The sequence below is a fragment of the Alosa sapidissima genome, chromosome 3 (genome assembly GCF_018492685.1).
Source record: "Alosa sapidissima isolate fAloSap1 chromosome 3, fAloSap1.pri, whole genome shotgun sequence".
NCBI lineage: Eukaryota > Metazoa > Chordata > Actinopteri > Clupeiformes > Clupeidae > Alosa > Alosa sapidissima.
Genome location: NC_055959.1, coordinates 14,579,503 through 14,602,292, shown reverse-complemented (window position 1 = coordinate 14,602,292; position 22,790 = coordinate 14,579,503). Strand labels below are relative to the sequence as shown.

General features: G+C 42.0%; 2 protein-coding genes across 4 annotated transcripts; both read right to left on the bottom strand.

The window, feature by feature from the left end:
* Positions 1-1,692: 1,692 nt before the first annotated feature.
* On the bottom strand, positions 1,693-15,476 carry kat7a (K(lysine) acetyltransferase 7a). Of its 3 annotated transcripts, none has more exons than XM_042087870.1 (15): positions 15,250-15,476; positions 14,046-14,193; positions 13,110-13,313; positions 11,609-11,848; positions 10,261-10,343; positions 9,924-10,007; positions 8,182-8,280; positions 7,812-7,922; positions 7,001-7,192; positions 6,575-6,664; positions 6,198-6,338; positions 5,556-5,649; positions 4,780-4,926; positions 4,050-4,156; positions 1,693-3,837 (listed from the first exon to the last, which is right to left on the bottom strand). In XM_042087870.1, exons 1-15 carry the CDS (start codon positions 15,262-15,264, stop codon positions 3,739-3,741), a joined length of 1,854 nt encoding a protein of 617 aa, XP_041943804.1. In that variant the 5' UTR covers positions 15,265-15,476; the 3' UTR covers positions 1,693-3,738. The 3 variants fall into 3 exon arrangements, with proteins under 3 accessions (XP_041943804.1, XP_041943805.1, XP_041943806.1); XM_042087871.1 differs by having other exon boundaries at positions 7,833-7,922; positions 15,250-15,475; XM_042087872.1 differs by lacking the exon at positions 13,110-13,313 and having other exon boundaries at positions 15,250-15,475.
* A 698-nt stretch (positions 15,477-16,174) lies between these two features.
* On the bottom strand, positions 16,175-21,334 carry g6pc1b (glucose-6-phosphatase catalytic subunit 1b). The gene is made up of 5 exons (XM_042087879.1): positions 19,502-21,334; positions 19,096-19,205; positions 18,653-18,758; positions 18,105-18,220; positions 16,175-17,333 (listed from the first exon to the last, which is right to left on the bottom strand). Exons 1-5 carry the CDS (start codon positions 19,741-19,743, stop codon positions 16,777-16,779), a joined length of 1,131 nt encoding a protein of 376 aa, XP_041943813.1. The 5' UTR covers positions 19,744-21,334; the 3' UTR covers positions 16,175-16,776.
* Positions 21,335-22,790: the final 1,456 nt, after the last annotated feature.

Here is a 22,790-nt window from a genome sequence, read left to right as displayed (position 1 = left end):
ACTATCAACACTGAAGAACTTTTCTGTAGTGGATGGTTCTATGTTTGTCATTATGATGAAACACTACATACTTTTTGCCAGTGGATGCTATGGGCCTATATTTCTGCATTATTAGCACCTAAAGACACTGTGTTTGTTTTTCTTTACTTATTTGACTTTATCAAAACAGTGAAAACAAGAAATTATTCAGCGATAGTTCATAAGAAGAAGCAATTACAGCAATGCCTGCATGGTCATCTCGAAGCTGGACTATTGTAATTCACTATTAGCTGGCTTACGCGCTTGTGTAATAAGATCTTTACAGCTGATTCAGAATGCTGGAGCACGCCTGTCTTCAATCAGCCAAAGAGGACACATGTAACTCCTCTCCTAGTTACTCTCCATTGGCTCCCTATAGTAAATTTAAATCTCTCACTTTGGCCTATAAGACACTGACTGGATCTGATCCTAGTTATTTTAATTCAATAATCAAGCCTTACATCCCCAACCGCCCACTGCGGTCTTCTGATGAGCATCTGCTATGTCGACCAGTCATAAAAACTAGGTCTAATTTAAGACTCTATTCCTCAGTGGTTCCATGTTGGTGGAATGAGTTGCCCAGTGCTCTCCGTTCCTGTGGTAGTTTTGGGTCGTTTAAGAGGGGTCTAAAGACATTCCTGTTCAATATGTACTTAGTTGTTTAAGCGCTTATGTGTTATGGTTTGTATAATATTGTTTTTATTTTCATTAGGCTGTTGATTAATTTGACATTATTGTTTATTGATATTCTTCTTAATGTAGTCTTACCATGTCATTGTTTTTATATTATTGATTGAATGGACATTATTGTTTTATTATTGCTTTTCCCCTCATTTTCATTGCTTATTTTATTAGGCTATTGATTAAATTGATATTGTTGTTTATTTTAAGTGGGTATACTGAGATGGTGATGCTTTTTTAAGTGGGTATACTGCGTAGTCCTGCGTATCACGCAAACTACACCACTGCCTCTGTGCAATGTGAAGTATGTCCTTTTCATACCGTTAAGAGTACAGTAAAGGCTGTCATGCAGTTGCCATACCTGTGTGTTTACCCTTCCGAAGTACTGTCATTGAAATGTAAAACAAATACCGTATCCTGACAGTTTCATGCAATTATATAATTGGCCATAGACCGCTCAGCCCTATAGTATATGTAACACATTTCTAATAACATCACCAAAACCATGAGTTTCAGCAGAGGAAACTAGTCAAAATCCTCACCCGGGCTTAAAGCAGTGGTTCTCAAAGTGTGGGGCGGGCCCCACTAGTGTGGAATAGAGACATGACAGGTGGGGCGTGAAGAACAAGAGGAAATTATTATTTTTTTTGTACCTAATGCCTTTCTTTTTTGACAAGGAAGATCATAGATTTAAAACAAAATAGCCACACACAAACATTAGAGCCATAAACAGACCGACATGTGAATTAAAACATCATCAGATCCTGCGGACCAAGACGGGAAATGTAACGTGGAACCAAAATGCAAAAATAATATTTTAACATTACCATTTTGCCGGGTTGATGGGGTCAGGTGGGGCTTGACAATTCCCCACCTCCAAAGTGGGGAATGACAGAACAAGTTTGAGAACAACTGGCTTAAAGAAATAAATGAAGTTTAGTTTTTTCTGACATTATTTCTAAAGAGGTTTAAGGAAAGAAATATGGCAAGCAGTTTGAACTGAAAGGTTTTATTGGATAGGAGGCAATAAGCAGTTGTGCACTCATACAAACTGGAAATATATATTTTGAATAGGCAAGAACATTGTTCACATTCATGACCACTGTTGATTTGTCACTGTCTGCAGAAGAACTGCATAAGTTTCTTTAGCAGAACACAAGCTGCTTAGAGGCCAAGCTCAGCTGTGCATTTTCTGTAGCTGCCACCAACACACAAGGCAAACTGCAATCTGGTCAAACAGGGAAAAGACTGGCAGCGGAAAGCTAGCCCAATGCATGCAGGGAAGTTTGTCACTTTGGCAAATATAAGACCATCGGCACAGAGTTACATTAGTTACTTCTATTTTTAATTCCAGAGACAAAACAGCGTAATGTCCCAGAATAGGCCTACAGTATATTCTTTAAAAAAAAAAAAGGTGATGATTCATGATGCACTGGAGAACACCAGAGTGGAGAGTGAGTAGAACTGCTCTGAGTCTGACAGCAGAACAGAAAATAGCAAAATGCATGCTGCTGGTAAGAGTTGCTATAGTGACAAAAACCAGACTGCTTGTTTTGTTGTGTTGATAGTATTTAGACATGGTTTTTAAGATTCACTGTCAACTGAAAGTGGTCAAATGCCTGAACACATGCAGTTACAATCTAAATACTAACTGATAAACTCTGCTATTTACAGTGATGCCACCAAACCATTTCCTACAGTTGGACCCCATAGTTCTCTTTCCATGTACTTAATGCATTTTTTCATAGGCAACAGTCAGGGATTTTATGAGACCATAAAGCTACATTTTACTCTGCATCATAAAAATAGAGTGGGTACAAATGTTGAGAGATGGTACTTCTGCTTGTTGAACAAAGTTTAAAATATGTACCCTTATAATACATGATTTTTTCTGATACTTATATTAAAATGCATTCACTTAAAATATAGGTATTGCCTAAAGTGTGGGCTCTGACACTCATTATTGTTTTATAGGTCTTATGTGTCTTGACAATATTGTCAAATATGTCTTATAAAATAATCCATTTAAGAAGACAATAAATTGTACTCTCCATAAATTATTTCAAAAAGGAAAACAAACCTTGAAACAGAAACCACAAAGACATCAAGACCTACAGATAAAAACACACAGAAGTACTCTGAACATGTTAATGACATGTAAAAATATATCTGGTATAAGAAGAACAAATATAAATAAGGAGGAAGAAGCAAAAAAAGTAGAAAATACTTAAGAATTAAGTAAGACTTTCATCATTGAAAAACATATTTTTTTAACCGTGACCATATAAACCTCCAGCGGCCATCTTCTTTCAAGTCTGTCTAGTGTACATCCTGATATGCACGAGTTTCCACACAAAATCGTGATAGACTGTTGACATAAAAGGATGAAGGGTCAATGTGTATAAAGAACCAAAAAGAAAAATCCCAAGGAAAGAAAAAAACAACAATGGTTCAGCAGACATGATTATAGGCTTAGTCTTCTGGGAACTTTATGTGTGACATACCCTCACTAATAATAGTACAATTACAGAATGACACAAAATTCACATTCTTAAATACAGAAGAATAATTCATTTTAAAAAGTCAGAATGTTAAAAATGCAAAAGAGCGAAGTATGCAAACAAGTATGACAAACTTTAAAAAGAAGTAGGGAGTCCAAAAACCAAACCAAACAAACAAACAAACAAACAAAAACAAGCACCTTCCACCCTGTGATCCCTATGGAGGGGGTGGGCTCTGACTGGGTCTACTGGCATCTTTATCCCATGGCAGTTATAACAGCCATACAGCATATCCTTGGAGTTCTCCTACAACATCACTGTTTTTACTGTGCACAAGAGTCGAGGAAGCTTAAGTCAAGTGAAGCATAGAATCATCTGTGCCAGCAGGAAGCACCTCTTGTACAACACAATCACCTTTACACACACTCTACTACACGAGCGGGGCCTGAAATGAAGAGCAACTGGTGTAGGAGCTACTTAAAAGCTGAGGTCTATTCCTAGCTGAAGGGAGTGGGGTGGGAAGGGGTCCAGTGTTGTCCTAGGTGCCCTTAGGTGGTGTCCATTTTAAGGCAGCGGGGTCAATGGCCTTGCTGTTCCCTCTCTTGGACTCCTTGGCTTTCCAGTCATCAATTAGGTCCTGCACAGGACAAGTGGCAGTTAGCTCTTCAGTGCAAAAGACTGTCATACCATGATTCACCTCTGACTGTCAAACTGGCTGATTTCATATCTGTAATTTGCTGTGCTGAGGACTCAAATTGAGGTATCAAAAGTGAAATGGTAGCAGTTCAAGAATCAAATCAAGCAAATAATGGGGAAATGGCTCATGTTTACCTCCATTCACAGTCATACCTGTCTCTTTAAGACCAAGTGCTTCCCCTTCCAGTATTTCAGCATTTGCAGGGATTGCAAGGTGCTAACTATATCCACTGGGTTCACTGCGGTTTCCTGGCTAATTTCTGCAAAACAAACCCATACAACAAAACATCCAGTACACTTAATGCCACATCACCCTGAGTAATGGCAGAACAGTGATTCAAGTCCCTGTCCTTTGAATACCCACTGATGACTCAAGGGGCATTATGTGGTTTTATTGCTAAGGAGTCAGCCCAGGAAGCGAACCATCTTGGAGCTTACTGCCTCAATTAAACAGAAGCCATTTGTTTTGCTTCAATTAAACAGAACCAAGCCATTTGTGCCAATTTATTTTACAAAAATCTTATCTGAAATCATCATGCTATGCAGATTTCATTTCCAATCATTTGTTGGATGCTCTTGAAGAGAAGAGACACAGATTTAATTCAACATATATTGAACATGTCTTGTAAGTATGACGATGCTAAATATAGTCATCAGAAAAGCACTTAAGATGTCATTATTGCCCTGCTTATTTCCTCTGAAGTGCCCTAAAGGTCATAGTTGCTGTCAAAAGTGCTTTAAGTAATTCACTCATCCACAACTATGACCTTAAGGGCATAAGAACTTCTCTATAGACCTGTATATATATATATATAAACAATCTTAATCAATCTTAAATACCAAGTTGAACAATAATATATTGTGCACATGGTGATTCCCTTACCTTTAATGGAGACCTCTTTGCCCTGGAAATTGTGTAGGTAGCGTAGGAGGACCTCCTTCCAGTAACTCCGGTAGCTGATGAGGCCCAGGTCAGAGAGGGGCCTCTCTGGGGAACCAACCCTCTCCTCCACCTTGGACAGCAGATAGCCTGTGGAGGAAGTAGGAGAGAGAGTAAACACTACAGCAGAGAGCCAGCAGACAAGCCAAGCTAAATCAACACTGCAGAAATAAATAGGCTGAATCGCCATGTCCCCCCTGAGGTCTAAGCCCTTCAAAGAATGAACTGACATCCGTCGTAAGTGATTAAGTTAGCGAGGGTGGAAGGGTTGAAAACGCTAATAACAGGAATGGGACAGCACCTGTTTTTTCAAGCTTCTAGCCTCCCTTTGGCTAGTTGCGTGATTCACGTCACAACGCTATGAATTGTTGGTAATTCCCTTGAGTAAAGTCTGCATAGATGCCAACTTACAGAAAGGTCACAGAAAGGGTGTGAGTAAGCCCTCAAGCCCTTCACAATTTCACAGTGAGATAGCCCTAAGCCCTCACAAACTTCATGGGAACGCACATGAAAGGGTGAGTCCTTGAAGGGGAGAGATTGTGATTTAGCCGTTCATTTGAATGAAGTAAAAGAAACTAAGGTGGATAATGGTTATGGTTTTGATCCGTGTATATTTATTAAAAAGAGACTAAATCCGCATACAGTTTGAAGTTTAGAGTTGCAGTCTAAAAGGAAATGGAAAAGAGAGAGAAAACAGTCCAATGCAAAAGTTTACTCACTGAAGTCAATCAGCATCTTGCCAAAACCCTGTCTCATATACTGAGGCATCGTAAGGATACAGGAAACATTGTAGTTCAGGAATGAATTCTTCTCCTACAGTAGTGAACAGAAACAAATAATTTTGGTGGTGATCAAATTCATACCTGTCCTGTGATGTGCTGTGCTGTGCTGTAGTTGTTTTAATAACCCCAATATGGTTTGTTTCTCAATTTGGGACTGTATGCAACAGTTTGATGTTTGATGTGGGCTAATATAAAAAAAATGAGGGCTTCACAAGTCAGCTGGTGTGGGGACATCTTTGGGAAACAAGATACATGGACTCTTCAACTAGCATTGAGTATCTGCTGACTGGAGAGGACTCCAAAACCTGTCTGGGATGCTTAGTAACGCTCACTGTTATTCTACAGTATGTGGTCATAGCCTACGGCACAGTTATATTACACTATGATGTTGTGTTTGTCAATGTCTTCTCTTCCAGTCAAGTGTTTTCTTTGGGGAAACAGCATGTCTTATTTTCACTACTGCTTAGTTAAGTTAAAAAAATAACATGCAGTTGAAAAGTCAAATCTAAGACTATACATGTCTGATTGATTCCAAATGGGAAAAAAGAGTTGTGAGTATTCTCAACACAACTTGTCAACCTTGGAGAAGTATCCCACGAGGTGGCAACCAGTGTTGTCTGCTTCAGTCATAACGTAGAAGAGGAAAGGCTCCACATCATAGTAAAGCGTCTTGTGGTCCAGAAAAAGCTTGGCCAAAAGACACAGGTTCTGGCAATAGATCTGTGATAAGAAAACATCAAAAAGCCATTTTACACTGTTATAAAACAGTGCAAACACTACATTCAGATAAGCCACAGTAAGACAAGAAAATAACCAGTATACAGTATCTAAATAGTTACCCCACTGTAAAGACAAATGATAAATCCACACATATTGAAGCAGCCCCACTTTCAGGTTTGTGCAATATCCAAACCTAACCTGGGCATCAATCTCCTGACATGTCATGGCGGTCCTACCTTATTTTTTTTGCCGTCTACCTCGAAGACAGAAATGGTGCCTTTCCTGTAGATCTCATCTCCTGGTGGGTGTTTCCACACACATTTGGCCTGTAAATGGACACCATTTAACACAGATACATACATTTTCAAATAGGTTAGCTTGTTAACAGTTTGTGCCCTTGCTCAAGGGCACTTCAGCCGTTCCTACTGGTCGGGGTTCGAACTGGCAACTCTCCGGTTACAAGTCCGAAGCGCTAACCAGTAGGCCACGGCTGCCTCCAAGTTACTTGAGATATAAGTTTCAGCCAAAAGAACACATGTGAAATGTAAGCTGTTTTAGGAACTATGTGGAGGTTTGTTTTAGTTTAAAACATGCTGAAAGACAGAATTCCACATGGGTCCTTTAAGAGACCCAGGCGTCAGAGCATTGCTGTGCTAGCGTACCATGTGCCTGCGCAGGATGGTCTGACTCTTCATGTACTTGAGGCAGAATTCGCACATGTAGAGCCGACCCAGACGTGCATACTCCTCCGGGTAGGGCGAGTGGTACCAGGTGTCCAGCTCGTAGCGTCCAAACACGATGGTCTTGATCATGTTGCTGCCCTCAGTGACCTGGCCCTGGAGACGAAGCTTCTCCTGCTCATGGGGGGTGGGGGGAGAGAGAGGAGCTTTACTGACAGTACTAAGGAGGACCTCATGGGGAATGGGCTCGGAGAAGGTCTCCCACACCCTCCATGGTCTAATAACAATAATAGTCAGAGCAATCAAGAGAGGCATACCAGAGGAAAACCCATCCTGAGGCTAGAAAATAAATGAAGCATGATACAAGACAGGAATGCCAGCTTTGTTCTTTTTTGTCATGATTCTCATGTAATGATTTGATTGAAATAATGTGACGGAGTAAATAAAGTGATTGCATGTATGGAGAACACATATCTGTTTCTTATGGGAAATACAGATATATAGGTTATGCGTGGGCATGGAGGCACTTTATGATATGAGAAAAGCGAAAATAAAATGACGCTCCTCGCCACCATTTTGATACAAAATGGACACCACTGTAAGGCTCTTGTGCCTCTTGTGTTAGTCCACATCCGTGACTGGACAAGATAGTAGGTGAGTGCTCTGGCCCTCATCAGACGATCGTGACGGGCTTCAGAAAAAAGACAGGACGAGGAAGAGCAGGAAGGCAGTGTGGAGGGCAAAGGAGGACAAAAAGAAGATGGAGCATAAGGTGATGAGTTTTCTCTCTTACAAGATCGTCCGAAGCACGTGCCTGGGCTTTTCGAAAGAGCTCCAGGTCGTAATCACTAGTGATGTTCTCCAGCATTGGCTCACGACTGGCGCCATGGGTCTGCCGATGATCCTGTGAGACGGAAAGAGAGAGATATAGAGAAAGAGAGAAAGAAAGGCAAAAAAGAGAAAACAAAAAGTGACAGAAAGACAAAAGGGATAAGAAATAGCCAAAACACATAATAACAGACAGAGATCAGCATATCAGCAGAGCATATCAACATTCATTTTGTTCATAGCCAGCTAGAGTATTCACAGGGTATTCACATTTTTTTTTTTTCAAAATCTGTGACAGCAGTGGATTGTGAGTGAGAGCGCTAGTCTGCACTCACCACATGCTTCTCCTTCTGTTCCTTCGGCAGAGTCGAGTTCCTCTTCTTCCTCATCTCCGTCACCTTCTCCTTGTACTGCATCTGTCTCTCCATGGGGGTCTGATAGGAATGAGGGTATAAACCTTAACGCTCAGGTAGGCAGCGTACTTAAAAATAAACCACCTTCACGACAGGAGACCCTCAGGATACCTTGCGTACGCTCAATTTAACAGGATATACTCTGTTTTTCAATCTTTCCTAAAATACTTAATGGGGACAATCACGGAACCATCAGAGAAAATAGCCTTTTCCTGATAAATCTTCTATGTGATTGTGAAGTGCAATGAATTGCTTAATGCGAATGGGGGATAACAGATGTGGGGTTAGAGCAGGGGTCTCAAACACCCGGCCCGCGGGCCAAATCCGGCCCACGTCCGGCCCAATTCCGGCCCGCGAAATAATAATGTAATCCGGCCCTTGAGACTATTTTTTAATTGCGACAAACAACGATACTGATTAAAATAGACGATAGTTCCAAGTACGGTGACAAATCTCATTTGTAGCCTACTCTGCTCCACTATGTGCTAGACATCCAGAGCTTCATTCAAACCCAAAATCGCTGCGCAAAGTTTTCAGGAAATACTTGTAGCCTATTACATGCGAGAAACACAAAGACGTGCATTTGTAATGACGCGGAAGCGATGCAGGCCATAGTGTTGCATAAATTGAAGCAGAAATAGGCCTACACCAAATGTTGAAAAACGTTTACATGTGATGAAGTCTTAGGTAGGCTATGCTATTCACCTATTCTAAATCTGAAGGAGAATATCCTTTTGGAGATTATGATCGATCGTCTATTGAATGGAGGTGCGTCTGCGTGTATACGACGGTGTCCACTAAGCATACCATGCTTATTTCGACCCTCTGCCCAACATAGCTTGGAGGTTGTAGTGGTAATCGTGATGATAGTGTCCGTAATGGACGTGGTACAGACAGCAGGGCTAGTAGAAATAGGGCTCTAAACTACAAAGGCACCCACAATATGATGCGAACTTCTGGGTACTCAGATTACCCGCGATAGAAACTGATTTGACCAGAATACTTTATTGTAGGCCTTGTGGTTTAAAAACCATATACATCTTAGGTGTTGGTATACATCTTAGGTGTTTTCCTGTTAATTTGTTATGTGGGTAATATGAAAAAAGGAAAGTAAACCTGCTCAAATATGTTCATCCAGTATTTACTGAAAGGTGCATAATTTGAGGGGCTTGCCATCCAGTGGCAAATTAGATGGGTAAATTTACCCCCTTCATAAACTTATGTTTTACTCAAAGATTTTTACATTTACAGTAGGACTTTATCTCTGACCACTTTCAAGCCATGGCCTTTTGAAATTTTGATATAAAAATCCAATGGTGTTGCTTTCTTAACCCTGACGCCTATAGTTTGCCAGGTTTAAAAAATGTATGAGAAGAAAATATTTTTATTTGGTGTGAAACACACACATACCTGTTTTTATGCTTTTCATTTGTTTTATAATTTGTATTAATATTTATTTTATTTATAAGCTAAGGTTGCTAGCACAGGTGTCTAAAACTAGATAAAAACACTTGCACTTTCTGTTTGCAGTTTTGTGTGGTATTTGAAAAAAAGAACATTGCATTTTCAGAAATAGCCGGCCCTCCAATCAGATGATGTTGGCAGAATTGGCCCCCAGCTCATTTGAGTTTGAGACCCCTGGGTTAGAGGAAGTGTAATCGTACCTGGTGGCGGGTGGAATGCCTGTTTTCGTCCTGCCGGTGGGATAGAGTCCTCTCCTCCACCTGCCCACGAGAGCTGGCTCTCACCTGCACAGTTATGAAGAGGTCACTGAGCGAGCCCTGACTCATTCAGACACATCTGAGGAGCAGGGAACAATCTACTAACACACTGACCGTCGTCATTTCTGTAAAAACTGGAAGCATCATTTGTAGATAAATATTAATTTAAAGGTGAAATAAAATTTAAGTTTTTCACTTTGGAAATATACAAGATTTGGTCATGCCAAATGATAAATGTGTGTTAATTAGTATTATAGGTGGTCCAGAATGAGAGATTTACCTTGCACTCATCTGCAGACAAGTTATGGTAGAGTGGGCATCCAGATATTGAGAAGTGCCTTTCATGTTTTCCAGTTAAATGACCTGGGGAAAGACGATAAAATTACATTGTTTTCTCAAATATATACGTACACAGATGTGTTGCATTTCTTGTGCTCCTTTATCGGTGTCAAATTAGGCCAGCACCTCCAGAAGGTTCCAAAGTGGTGTCTGGTATCCAGGACCGACCCCCCTCCACACATATCATGCCTGAGGCTGCTGGTATCCAGGACCGACCCCCCTCCACACATATCATGCCTGAGGCTGCTGAAAAGGCAAGCCTATGGCTGTGGTGCTCATAGACTATTTAAGGTGGTGATATAACCTGAATTGACTCAATCCTTTATAATATGTATCTAGTTTCTGGTTGTGACACGTGTCCTCAGAGTTAATTCAGGTTATATCACGACCCCAGGTAGTCTGTGCAGTCATAGCCATTGGCAGCAGCTTCAGACAACTACTTTACAGCTCCTTTCAGTAACCGTCCTCCAGAATCCAACAGAAATATTGTGGCTGACTTAGCTGCAAAGAGTCAAACACCTCTAATCACTGGTTTTGTGTGTGTTTACCTGCGTGGTTTCCCTTGCTTCTGCTACCAGTTGTGCATACCTCAACTTCTTCCTTTTAAAAGGCATAGTTAGCTCAACAAAGTAGGCAACACGCTTTCATTCAGAATACAACACCATATCTGGTCTCACAGTAGTCACAACACTGTAGAACATGCAATTGCCTTCCGACATCCACCAGCCATTCGCTTTACCCCATTTTCCTGTATTGTTTGTATGTACCCAATGTCCACTTTTCTGTCCATATGCACCCGATGTCCACTTTTCGGTCCATTTCGCACAAAACAATCTTACGGTCACTGTCATTAACCTGCAAAGGGTTAACCTCAGCTGGCTTGTGCTCACTAACAATAACAATAAGTAACACTCACTACTATCAGTCTTTGCTTCCTTGTTTTGAAACTGTGTGTAAAATTAAGTTTGACCCTTAAGTCTTCACCAGGTTCTCTAAAAACACAAGTATCTCTTATATATCACACCTGTCTTATGGGGTGGAGCCAGCCCATTAACTCCTCTTCTGATGAAGACCAAATAGTCAAAACATTGTCGGACGCAAATATAAATAAATTAAAAAAAACAATCAAGAAAAGTACAGAACAAAATGGTGCAGTCTCTTTTCCCCCCAAGAATTGTCCTGCACTTGGGATATGCAAAATGACCTCTTTCTCCTGACTGTCCATTCAAAACGTTTCTAATACCCCTCACAATGTTAAGGAAAAAACATTCACAGGAGTAAGAAAATACCAAGGGAGTTGCAGCCAGGGGTGGGGCACTTCATGTTGAAGTTGTAGCTTTCGTGGAAGCGGCGGCGTTTTGGGCGGTGCGACAGGTCACTTCCTGAGTCCTTGAGGGCCAGCTCCTTCGCTAGACTCTCATCGTGAGACACGTTGGGGCTGGATATGTCGATGTCGGACTCAGAGGAAGGGGCGTTGCCTGTGGGCGTCCTCGGTGGGGTGTCGTCTGGATCAACCCCCTGTTTCAGTCCTGCATACAGAGTGACAAAGAGTATGCTTGATGATGTCACTTTCCACACATTTCAAGCAATACAAAGCAAACAGAATTTCCATAGTTCTTGCAAGTTACACTTGACGAAAGATGTAATGTTCTGTCTAAGATGCACAAGTAGGTCTTTTTGTAACCACCATAAAATTCATGATGTCTCTTTTCATAAGACTTTCAGCTGTCTATGAAATTATTTTTCAGTATTTATCTAGTTTATCACTTGGTGCCACATTAAGTGGCTCACCTGAAATGTCAACACTTCCGTTCATGAACAAGCAACATTTTATACACATTAATAAGATCCTTAGACCTCTCAGACATGTCTGCTGAAACTCCACTTCCACAACTTACTGAACTATAAAAATGGAAATAAAAACATTACAACAGATGTGAAATGAAATAAAATTTAAGACACACCTTTTCACCTTGTTACTATGGATGACAACTGAACAATGGGACCATCAGTTTGGTCGATCATTTATAAACACAGTTTTCAACTTACTGTTGAGTAATTGGTTTGTTGTAATGACCACACCTACATTTGAGGAGGCAGCAGAATGTCCAGATAGGTTTTAAGTAAAAACACAACTAAACCAAAAACTAAAACCTCTCAATTTCTATAAAATAAATATAAATAATCTATATTCAATAAATGCAAGGATAACTATAGCTGGTTCAATCTACATATCACCATGAAGTTTTAGATTTAACGTTTCGTTAATTACAAGCAAACCAAACCATTACCCAAACCAAAATGAAACATGTCGCAATCTAAAATAATCATAACTAAATGATGATTCCTGGCACCTATGACATCTGTGAAGAGCAGAGGCAGAGATAATCTCAAAATGTACAAGCCTAACGACTGGTTGAAGCATTCCTGGACACAGGCCACACTGTGCTGTTGAATGACCAAAATAAGGTGCAGTCAGATATAAGATCTTAGGGCTTTTAAACATGAAATATGATCTTCGGTGCAAATCAAACTCTTTTGTGAAGATGGCTCACGCTTTATTAAGCAAAGACCTCCCTGCTCTATATTTCCATATTCCATTCATACATCAATTTATCTTCTTTTGTTATTGGTGACTTCTAAAGTTCTGGGCACTGTAAAATGAAATGGACCAAAAATAAATAGATGGCGCGGGGGGGGGGGGGGGGGGGGGGGGGGGGGGGGTGTAAGTGGTCATGCTGCTGCTTCCTCCTTCTCATCCTCCTCCGGTCTCGGCAAACGGCTTCCTACCCCGCTCGGCGGCCTCCACCGGCTGCTCTGAGTCGGAGCCGGACGAGCGGCTCTGGCGCAGGGGGTAGGTCTTGGAGGCAGCCGCCACCTCCAGCTTCAGGGTCTGATGCTGGTTCTGGCTGCGGGTGACTCTTCGTGGGATGAAGCTCGCCAGTGCCTCCTCAGGGACACGGCTGGTAGGAGCGTTCCCTGTCGGGCTGGAATCTGAAGAGAGAGCCTCAACACTTCACACATGATGCGTCTTCACGTAACGCAAAGAGCTCCGGGAAGGTTAAAGCACCCAATTGTTGCCAAACTTGCCAGGGTTTCATTTCAAGAGCTATCAGAAATACTGAAATGTTGAAAACAGCCTCAACACTGCCATCTGGTAGAATATTTTTTAGCAGTAAATGTATGTGTATGTGTGTGTGTGTGTGTCTGTCTGTCTGTGTAGTTACTGTAAGCTTCCTTAGTAGATGTTTTAAGAGAAGAGGAATAACAAACTGTAGTTATTCACTTTCTGTGGAAAACAGATTTCAACAGATTTCTGATGCTGATGCTGTCCCACTGTAATGTAATGCAATTATTTTCTCATACTCAAAGATGAACCCATGCAAAGCCACTGATTCAGCTGCCAGATGTACTTCTGTCAGTGGCCATTCAAGTTCAGTGACCTGTAAAGCCCGGTCACAATAGCCATTGTTAAAAAGAGATTTGCTCGAAGTAGAGCTTGGTTAGCATGACGAAAAACACTAAATAGGCTATCTAATGCAAAACTAAAATAATAAAGTCAGAATTTCACCAATTCAATCAAAAGTCTCAATCAAAGAGCCATACTAACATATCGCAGTTAAACCATTGCACGGTGATAAGGCCTAGAAAGCGAAAGAAAGATTGAGAGACCCTCACCCCAAAAGGAAAATGTTTGTGTTTAATAGCTGTATTCATGAATGCTACCTTGGGAACTTTGGCTGAGACGCGCCGAGGCACGGGTCAGTCGAGTATTCCTGCGCTTTTTCGCGTTGCTTTCAGAACTGTCCGTGTGCTCGAGATCTGCGGAAAAATCCGAATCCTCCGTGCCGTCAGAACTGCTTCCTGCGTTCCTCTGATAAAATGAGACAGCGCTCAAACGATGAAATCAGACATGACATCAACATTCAAGACCTAGACATGTTATTGAAAACAAGTCATTTCATTTCGTGTATGCATGCATAGCCATAACGGATCGACATAGCCAATCCTGACGCATTATCCTGTTGCCTGGGGTGCACTGGTCCCCGGGGATGTTAAGGCCCAATGGACAATGCAGCTTTATAAAATGACCACGCAAGTGTCTGTATCTGTTGCTTGACCAAGTAATGAATGGAACAGGGCAAACATGCAAGGTTATTGCGAAATTTAATGAAGTAAAAAGGTGTTACAGTAAATTACCCACAAATGGAGCACACAGAACCAGAATAGGCCTACAACCGCGGGGAGAAAATGTCACTCGCTCAGGATGTTTTGCGGATTTTACAGCATGAACAGAAATTTTGAGGATTAGGCGTTCGAGAATCTTCCTGTTGTGGCACCAGTGTCCAATTGAAAAGCTGAAACAAAACGAGTAGGAGGGATCAAGGAGAAGACACGAATGAGAGAACGCCTTCAAACTGATCAAACCAATCCTAGAACGGTACCACCCGCCTCTCAGGCCCACGTACAGATTTGCAGTTTGTTCCGCTACACTTAAATGGAGTTTTCCACTGACATAGCATCACGTAATGTAATGTTGTTTTCCAATGGTATGAATTATTGTAGATTAGCCTAAAACCGACCCGGAACTACTGGACGGATCAAATAGAAAACAATGACAATGTTACTGTAAATGTCAGTCTTTGAAGCACAGACCCGCAACCTGAACCTGTAGCAGCTAGGCTACTGTCCATGTCAGTGAATTGAATGTTAGCTTCTTGATGGCTACAAAAGCATGAACTCTAACATAAGCTTTTTTCATGTGATGAGCAAGTTCGGAAACTATTCCAATTACATTAGAATTAAACATGTCGTTCTTGCATGTTAGTTTTAAAAAACGTATTGCATGGGTGCTCTTGAACTTCAGTTCTGGCGAGCTACACAGAAATAGTAGGATGCGGTTGACAGGTTAGCATGCTAGTCCCCTTACCTTTCTCCGAGGCATATTTACGCAAATATAACCTCAGCTGCCTAGAGGATTGTGTCAGTAATGCCCAGTTCTAATTCCCGCCGTCTCATGCAGTATTTCAGGGTTGTTTAAATTGCATTCAAATTTACAGCCAGAAGTCTCACACTGACATAATCTTGCCATTCCCAATAACTGCCTCTGTTATTATGCTTTTTCTTTCCCCTTCTGACTTCCGGGGAGGGGGCGCTATTGGCCAGGTGGGGGCAGAGCTGTAGATAGCCGTCTCTAACCTATGGTCCTGGGTGGGGGTCTAAACCAGACTGTAAAAAATAAAACTGCCTCTGTTTTGACCGCCAAAGTAGGCTAGTCATATTTTTTATTTAATTCGATAGTTGCATAATAGGTCTACCTTCCATTAAAATACTCAGATGACCTCAAACAGCGGAAAAGCTAGAATTATTCCTGTTTAGTTTGCTGTCTGTCGTCCAATTGTCTAGGCCTACAGTAAATCACAACTTTATGTAGTAATACCATTAGGGTTAGTATTTTAACTGACGAAGAAATGTTAGGCATATCAGAATCTTTGTTTCATTCGTTGTGAAAGGAGTATTATGGCCAGCAGGCGGCATTCCATCGCCATTAAATCTCCTGATTTTGTATCATTGAGATGCAATGAGATTCCTAAGTAGGCCTAGAAAGGGACAGAACGAAGTATTTAACATCTGGGACAAGTTGAATTAATCCACCTATTCTTCTTTATTCTTAGTGTGTATTACTAAAGCTTGAAATTCCTGACATTTGTGTGTCGTCGTTTAAACACAAAAAATGACTAAACACGGAAAGGTTAATCTTTCAAGGCCATGTATTTCATGGTATTTTGTGTTTCCCTGGATTTCCTGGAATTAAAGTCTTGTTTCCTCCACCCCAAGAGGGACTGTGATGCATCTGGATGACTGACATCTTTATTTAATTTCCTTCATGTCAGAACCAGAACAATTAATTTAGACAATATTAAAATCCAGTTTTCATACAGACAATGAAATACAAAGAGGGAGGACACACTCGGTACAGATCTGGGAAATCAAATGTATACAAGTGAATTTGATGTATTTTGAAGATACACTGACAAAATAGTTTTTGTTGTGAAGCAAGCAGATGGGGGCTCTCCTCCACTACCAAGTTTTATTACAGCAGTATTTTCATAGAAAACATTGTTGTGGTCCTGTTTGTATGTCGACATATTCTCTGATCCATGCATTTCTGCACAAAATGAGGTAGTTAGATAATGTTTTGTCTGAATGTATTGTATTTGAAGGCACTGTATTGTATGAATGTTTTGTGTGTATGAAGGCATGAACTGTTTGAAATTAAGTGCATCCACTGACACCTTATTGGTATGGCACATTCATTGTACTTTTCTGATTTGCTTCAGCACCAAAACAGTAAAACATTGTGCACTGCCAGTCACAATCCAGCCCTCAGCTTCTCTTCCTCTGTTATGCTTTAATTTCTCACACTTTTCCAATCCTTTTTGGTGGGCTCTGTCTCTTAGGTGCAGTGCCATTTCATAGAGGCTGAGTCGTGTCCTTTCCAGGCAACAGCTTTCATTGCCCTGGCAACACAGTAGGGTACAATGCTAACAGTCGTCAGGGGCACAGTGGCACTCTTGCAGAAGGAGAGCAGGTAGAAGAGTGGATAGCTGTGAACTGGAGGCCCAATAGCATCTAACACATTCAAGAGCAAGATGGCTGCACTTGCACAGGTCAGTCTGAAGGGGACGCCACTCGTTGGTCCACACTTGACACTCTTCCACCCAACGGCCTTGTCCCACACGGGCAGGTGCAGGGCCGTGCCCAGCCCAAAGAGGACGCCGGTGTTACGGAGGAGGCTAGCAAATGGCGTGGTCTCGAGACGCACCCACGCTGCTTTAGCGCACCACCGCTGGGCCTTGGCAAGACTCCAGAGCAGGTCAACGGCAACAGCGTTGAGCAGGACATAGAGGCCCAGTGCGAAGGCCACCAGGAAGAGAGTGAGACGGGCATAGCCCCTGAAGCTGACACAAAGGATCCAGTGGGCTCGGTTCAAGCCCTCAGCCACAGCAATACCTGGGGGGGAGACATACAGAGGTCACTCTCATCATTGTGAGATCATGTGTCCTCAGGGGGCTGTCAGATGCAGTTTAAACATCTGGGCACGAAAAGCAAATGCCATCCCAAAAGAGTGTGCATGTGGTATGCAACCCCAATTAAATTAATTAACAAAGGTAATCAAAAAGTAGCTTGGTAGAGTTATTTTGTCTGGTTTGTCAGTTCTGTCAGATTGTATTAATGTTGAAAAGAAAGAAAACACCATGCAGTGTCTCAATAACTCTATTTTTTCTCCACTTGGATTGTCCTCCTCTTGGATTTAATCCAGTTTTACTCAGTGATACTTTACTTTCCCCTATCAATCTGTCTTTTTATCTTTCCCTCTCCTCCTATCTCATATTTGCACGCATACATAGTTACAGCCTCAAGAGGCCAAGACACAAACTACTCTGTCATCAGTCACATTGGTGTGCTCTGTCTGCACTCTTCCCTCACACAGCTAGTTGAAATACATGGCAAAATACATCATGGAATGTTGTTTACTTACTGTATTTCAACTAAAAGATAAAAAAAACACACTTCACAAATGTCTTAACAAATGCAGATAATTTATGTCTTCCTTACATTCCTGTTTGCAGGCTATGTGTGGTATGCCTGTTTGAAATGTAGCAAGTAATACTTTTGACCTTTTCATACCCAAGATGGTATTTTACGCTAAACAACCGGGAGGCCCCTCTAAAAGCTGGCAGTTTATAAACAGGGTTCCACAGAGAGTCAATGTTCTCTTACCGACAATAACTCCAATGGCGACCTGATGGGGGAAGTGGGCGCCGATGAACACTCTGGACAGACATACACAGATCTGCATGACCCAGAAGACCGTCCATACAAGTATTTTTGTGCACCTAACAGAGGGGAAACTACACGTTTTAAACCTTTTAAACAAGGCATTCTAAACTTTACCTCACTTCGTCTAATTTAGTTTGAAATAAACACTATCCCTTCCACCTAAACACATTCTTTAAAAAAAGCAATATTAATAACATCACTTGCTGGTACAAAATTTGTGCACAAATAATTTGACCATAAATCATACAAAAAGGGTTTGTTTATGTGTCTTTCTTTCAGTAAATAAAAGACAGACACTGACCATACATCCAAGGGGACTAATCACACCCCAAGCATGACACAGAATCACTATGTCCAAATGAGGCATGTAAAAGCAGATAGATAAATGGGCAGTATAAACAGATAAAAGGGCAGTACTATGTAAGGCTATTTATTGATTCGATAAGAAGAAGAAGAGGAAGAAGAAGAAGACCCTAATCAGCACTCACCAGCTCTGTGCTGGACTGCCACAGTGCTGGAGGAAGGTGTTGAGGATGGAGGTGATCAGAGCGTAGTAGACTCCTGCAGCCCCCATAGCATGACCAGAGGGACTGCCTGGCAGAGAAGAGACAGGAACTAAGTCAGGCAGAGGTGACAGTGGTGCATATAGGTAGATATGGATTAAGCACACAAATACATATTGTATAGAGTATAGACACATCGATTTGTGTGTACACAAACTACTAAATTATCCATTTCATGAAATGATTCTTATAAAGGAAAATTACAATCCCAGATCCTGTTGCACCTGCACCATTACCCAGATTGTTTAAACAGACATGCATGTAGAAATTAGATAAATCTTGGTAAACTGGGATATTTCCTTGTGCATATTGCAGTATGATTGTTGGATTGTGTCCATGAAGCATGGTCAACTAGCCTGTTTACTCACCTGGGCCAGTTTCACAGGTCATGGGGAACTGTTTGATTTGTGGTATAGTGGAGTTGCCATAAAAGGATGTCTCCTGCACCCACCAGTAGGGACGTTCTCCAAACAGCAGCCTGGCAATAATGAAGTGAAAACCATTTACATTAAGCCTTTTCAGTTTGTTGTTTACTATATTGTTGGTTCGAAACATAACCAAACAATGGAGCCTATTATGACTTCAGCAGCAATTCCCAGAGCTGATGTCCTGATGTTGTTAAATATAATAAACCTGTCGATCAGTTGGAATTAGGAACTCCCATACGTGTTCCATACAGAAACAGAGCCGTTGCTTCATGTTTCACGTTTTAAACAGTGTGGATACACAGGCAAAATGTATGGACACAGACAGAGAGTTTCTCAACTTACTCACCACTTACAGACCAGATTGAGCCAGTCCCCCAAGACAGCCACCCACACGAGCTTCACTCCCGTGGCAGGATGAAGGTGGAACAGGAGAGGGAAGAGGATAAGGAAGGCTGTGCGCAAGTCCGCAACCGATGACACGAAAAGGAACCATCCCTGTGCGTCGGCGTAATTCTCCTGCAGGTACTGTGTGCTTCTCACACCGAAGCTGTGAATGGTGTCCATGTCTGCTTCCTTCAAAGTGTGCATGATAGGAAGATTGCTCCCGTTGATGCTTTACAGGGGTTAAAGGGAACTGCAGATACAATGGAGCTGTCTGATAACTCCCTGCAGCATCAGCTGAACAGAGAGGAGGCAATGCACTCCTATTACTTGACCAGGTATGCTACTCTGTCCCTTTTATACACGTGTTGTTAACATCCGGTCATCTGTCCCTTGGCACCCAGTCTGTGGACGCATGGGGGGAAATCCAAGTGGAAAAGTGATTGCACACATTACTGTGGCTGATGGTGGTGAGTGGCAGTGTCATGCTCATGTGTGTGGAACAGGGAGTGATAGCAGAGAAGGGAACAGGGACATGCCACCTTGCTCTTATCTCTCTCTGTCTGGATATGAGCTGCATAAACAACTCCAGGCAAATCAGCACTCAAGGTTACAGCCTACTTTATGATGTTGTGTTTGCAACATATAAAAGTATGGCATCCCATACAAAAACTCAATAAGAATATAAATATATGATCCTGTTTTATATTTCACTGAAAAAAGTACTGTAGTGCCATCTTATCATTGAATAAATTATATAAAAACATATGAAGATACATAGAATCTACATGACTAGAAAGACCTGTGATGATAGGCTCTAAGTGAAAACCCAGACCTACAGACATAATGATTGCTACTGACTTGACTAATGATTGCCATTGACAAGACAGAACAACTCGCCAGCAGGTAACCAAATGGCCTATGGCATCTAATATTTTAGAAGTAGGTACATCCTGTTCTCATCCATACAGGTCATCTGGCTCATTATAGGTTTTCCCTTTGGCATCCGGAAAACTTGCAGGCGTTTTGTTTCCTCCGCAAGGAATGGCTCTGTGTTAGCTTTGTGGAAAAACACAGTCAGCACAGATCTGACAAGATGGACCCGGCTGCTGCTCTCTAGGTGGATGTGAGAAAACAGAAGTCACATGGGAGGTGGCGGGCTGAGGTGGTGGATGGGCTTAGGAGTGGGGCTTGGCAACTGTTTCCAGGGCAGCAGAGAAGGGCACTTTCCCGTAACAAAACGATCACCATCCGAGAGCATGACCTGCTTTCTGTTTTTCGCTCACACTTTGGACGGGGTCTAAAAATAGCCTGCACGCTCAGTTGGACTCTATGCCATGTCATGCATGTACGCCCCTTCCCACTACCGCACGAGCTACAGGTCCTCTCACTGCACGTGCCGATCAGAGAGGACAGGTATCACACCAGGTAGCAGGGCAAACCCACATGACATGTGTGTCCTGTTGGAAGGCAGGGGATCATTTTCTGGAGAGAGGGAAAGGGCCACTTAAAAGCAGACACTCACAGCCAATTTAGCCCATGAGGACCGTGACCCTGCTCCTGTCATTATTCCAATTACCATATAAGAACAATGCCATGAAGTCCAGTGGAGTGGAGAGAACACAACTGATTCAGGGTCCATCTATTTGTAAATTATGAATAATTATCCTCTGAAAAGGCATAAGGAAAGGAACAAGTGTTTTATATGTATTATATTTTGTATGTTGGAGAAGGGTGAATTCAAGGCACTTTTAACATTGTATATGCAGGGTTTTCCAGGTTTGTCATTACAGTTATAATTACAGTTGTGTACATGAATTGTATGTCCATGCATAACACTAGAAATCATGCTATCATGCCTAACTTTGTGGTTAGGACAGTCCCCTGCTGTTCATATAGGGTAGACATAAGGACAGAAATCAACAGTAAGAACTTTCCCACGGCCTCCGACCACAGCAACACACAGTTATTTTGACACTGACTGTTTCATGTGTCTTAGCTAAATCTTAATTTAGTATTTAATCTAATGTCTTCTTGAAAATTGCTGTACAATTTACTTGTGAATCTCATCATGAGGCCTGAACTGCACACAGGCAGCCTTGCATAACCCACACTTAATTACAGCCTATAAACTTGATCAACATGACAGGGTTTTTTTGCCAAATTGTTTGATGTCCAGTTTGAGTTCAGTCAACCATGATTAGATTTACTGCACATTTTCAAACTCAGTTCTTTGGGTTTGTCATCACCTGTTAAGTGTAAATGGGCTCAGACAATATTTGGCCTCAGACAATATTTTACAACATTTGACTGAACTGTATGAAATAAAATACTTTTTAATGTTTTCAACATGTTTTTTCAGGAAATTTTGTCTGCCAGCATTCAACAATGGGTCTGTCACAGGGTGCAGTTTGGGGAAGGAGGAATTAGACACCCCTGCCCCTTTACATCCCCTAAAAAAGTGCATGAGGTAAAACACAACAGCTGTTACATCCTGCGTGTAAAAGAGAAGGGGTTTTAGTTTTCCATGCCAGCAACACTAAGCTGAACGCTTACTGAGAAGTAAGGTTGCCTATCATCCCAAATTGTCCGAGACATACCCTATTTTGAGTGATTTTGATTTGTCCCGTCAGGGACAGCTTCAGTCCAGAATTTCAATCACATCGGCCTCATCGGCCCTGTCAAGATGTCATTGGCCAATAGTAGGCTACTGACCTCACCCGGAACAAAGTGTCCAGTGCCGCCGCTACACGCGCATCTCGCACTGTGCGTATAGGCATCATGGGACAGAGGGGGGACCAACCCGACAAACACGGGACGTCCCCCGGACCTTATGCCGACATTCACGACGTCCCCGATTGGTCCCGAACGTCATGTTCTCTAGCGGACGTTACGGTGACCTTATTGACGTCCGGAGCAAGTTATCGTTTGGTTATTGCGTGACGTCCGGTGCAGGACTTTCTGGGGACGTCACCGTCAGGTCCCTCGGATGACATTTGCATTTGGTCATTTCAAATACCTCCTAAGGACCCGACAATAACGTTATACCGGGGACATGGGGGGGACGTTTGTTTATTCACACATGGCAACGGAGTTGAGAGCGCTCTGGCTACCGCCTGCAGGACGGAGACATCACATCCATGCACGACTTCACGTTACACGTCTGGGGATGACTAAAGTATCTATCTATCTAGTCTCTCTAGCAGCTGCATTAGCCTACCGTAGTCTAAGGCAACATATCATACAGTTTATGA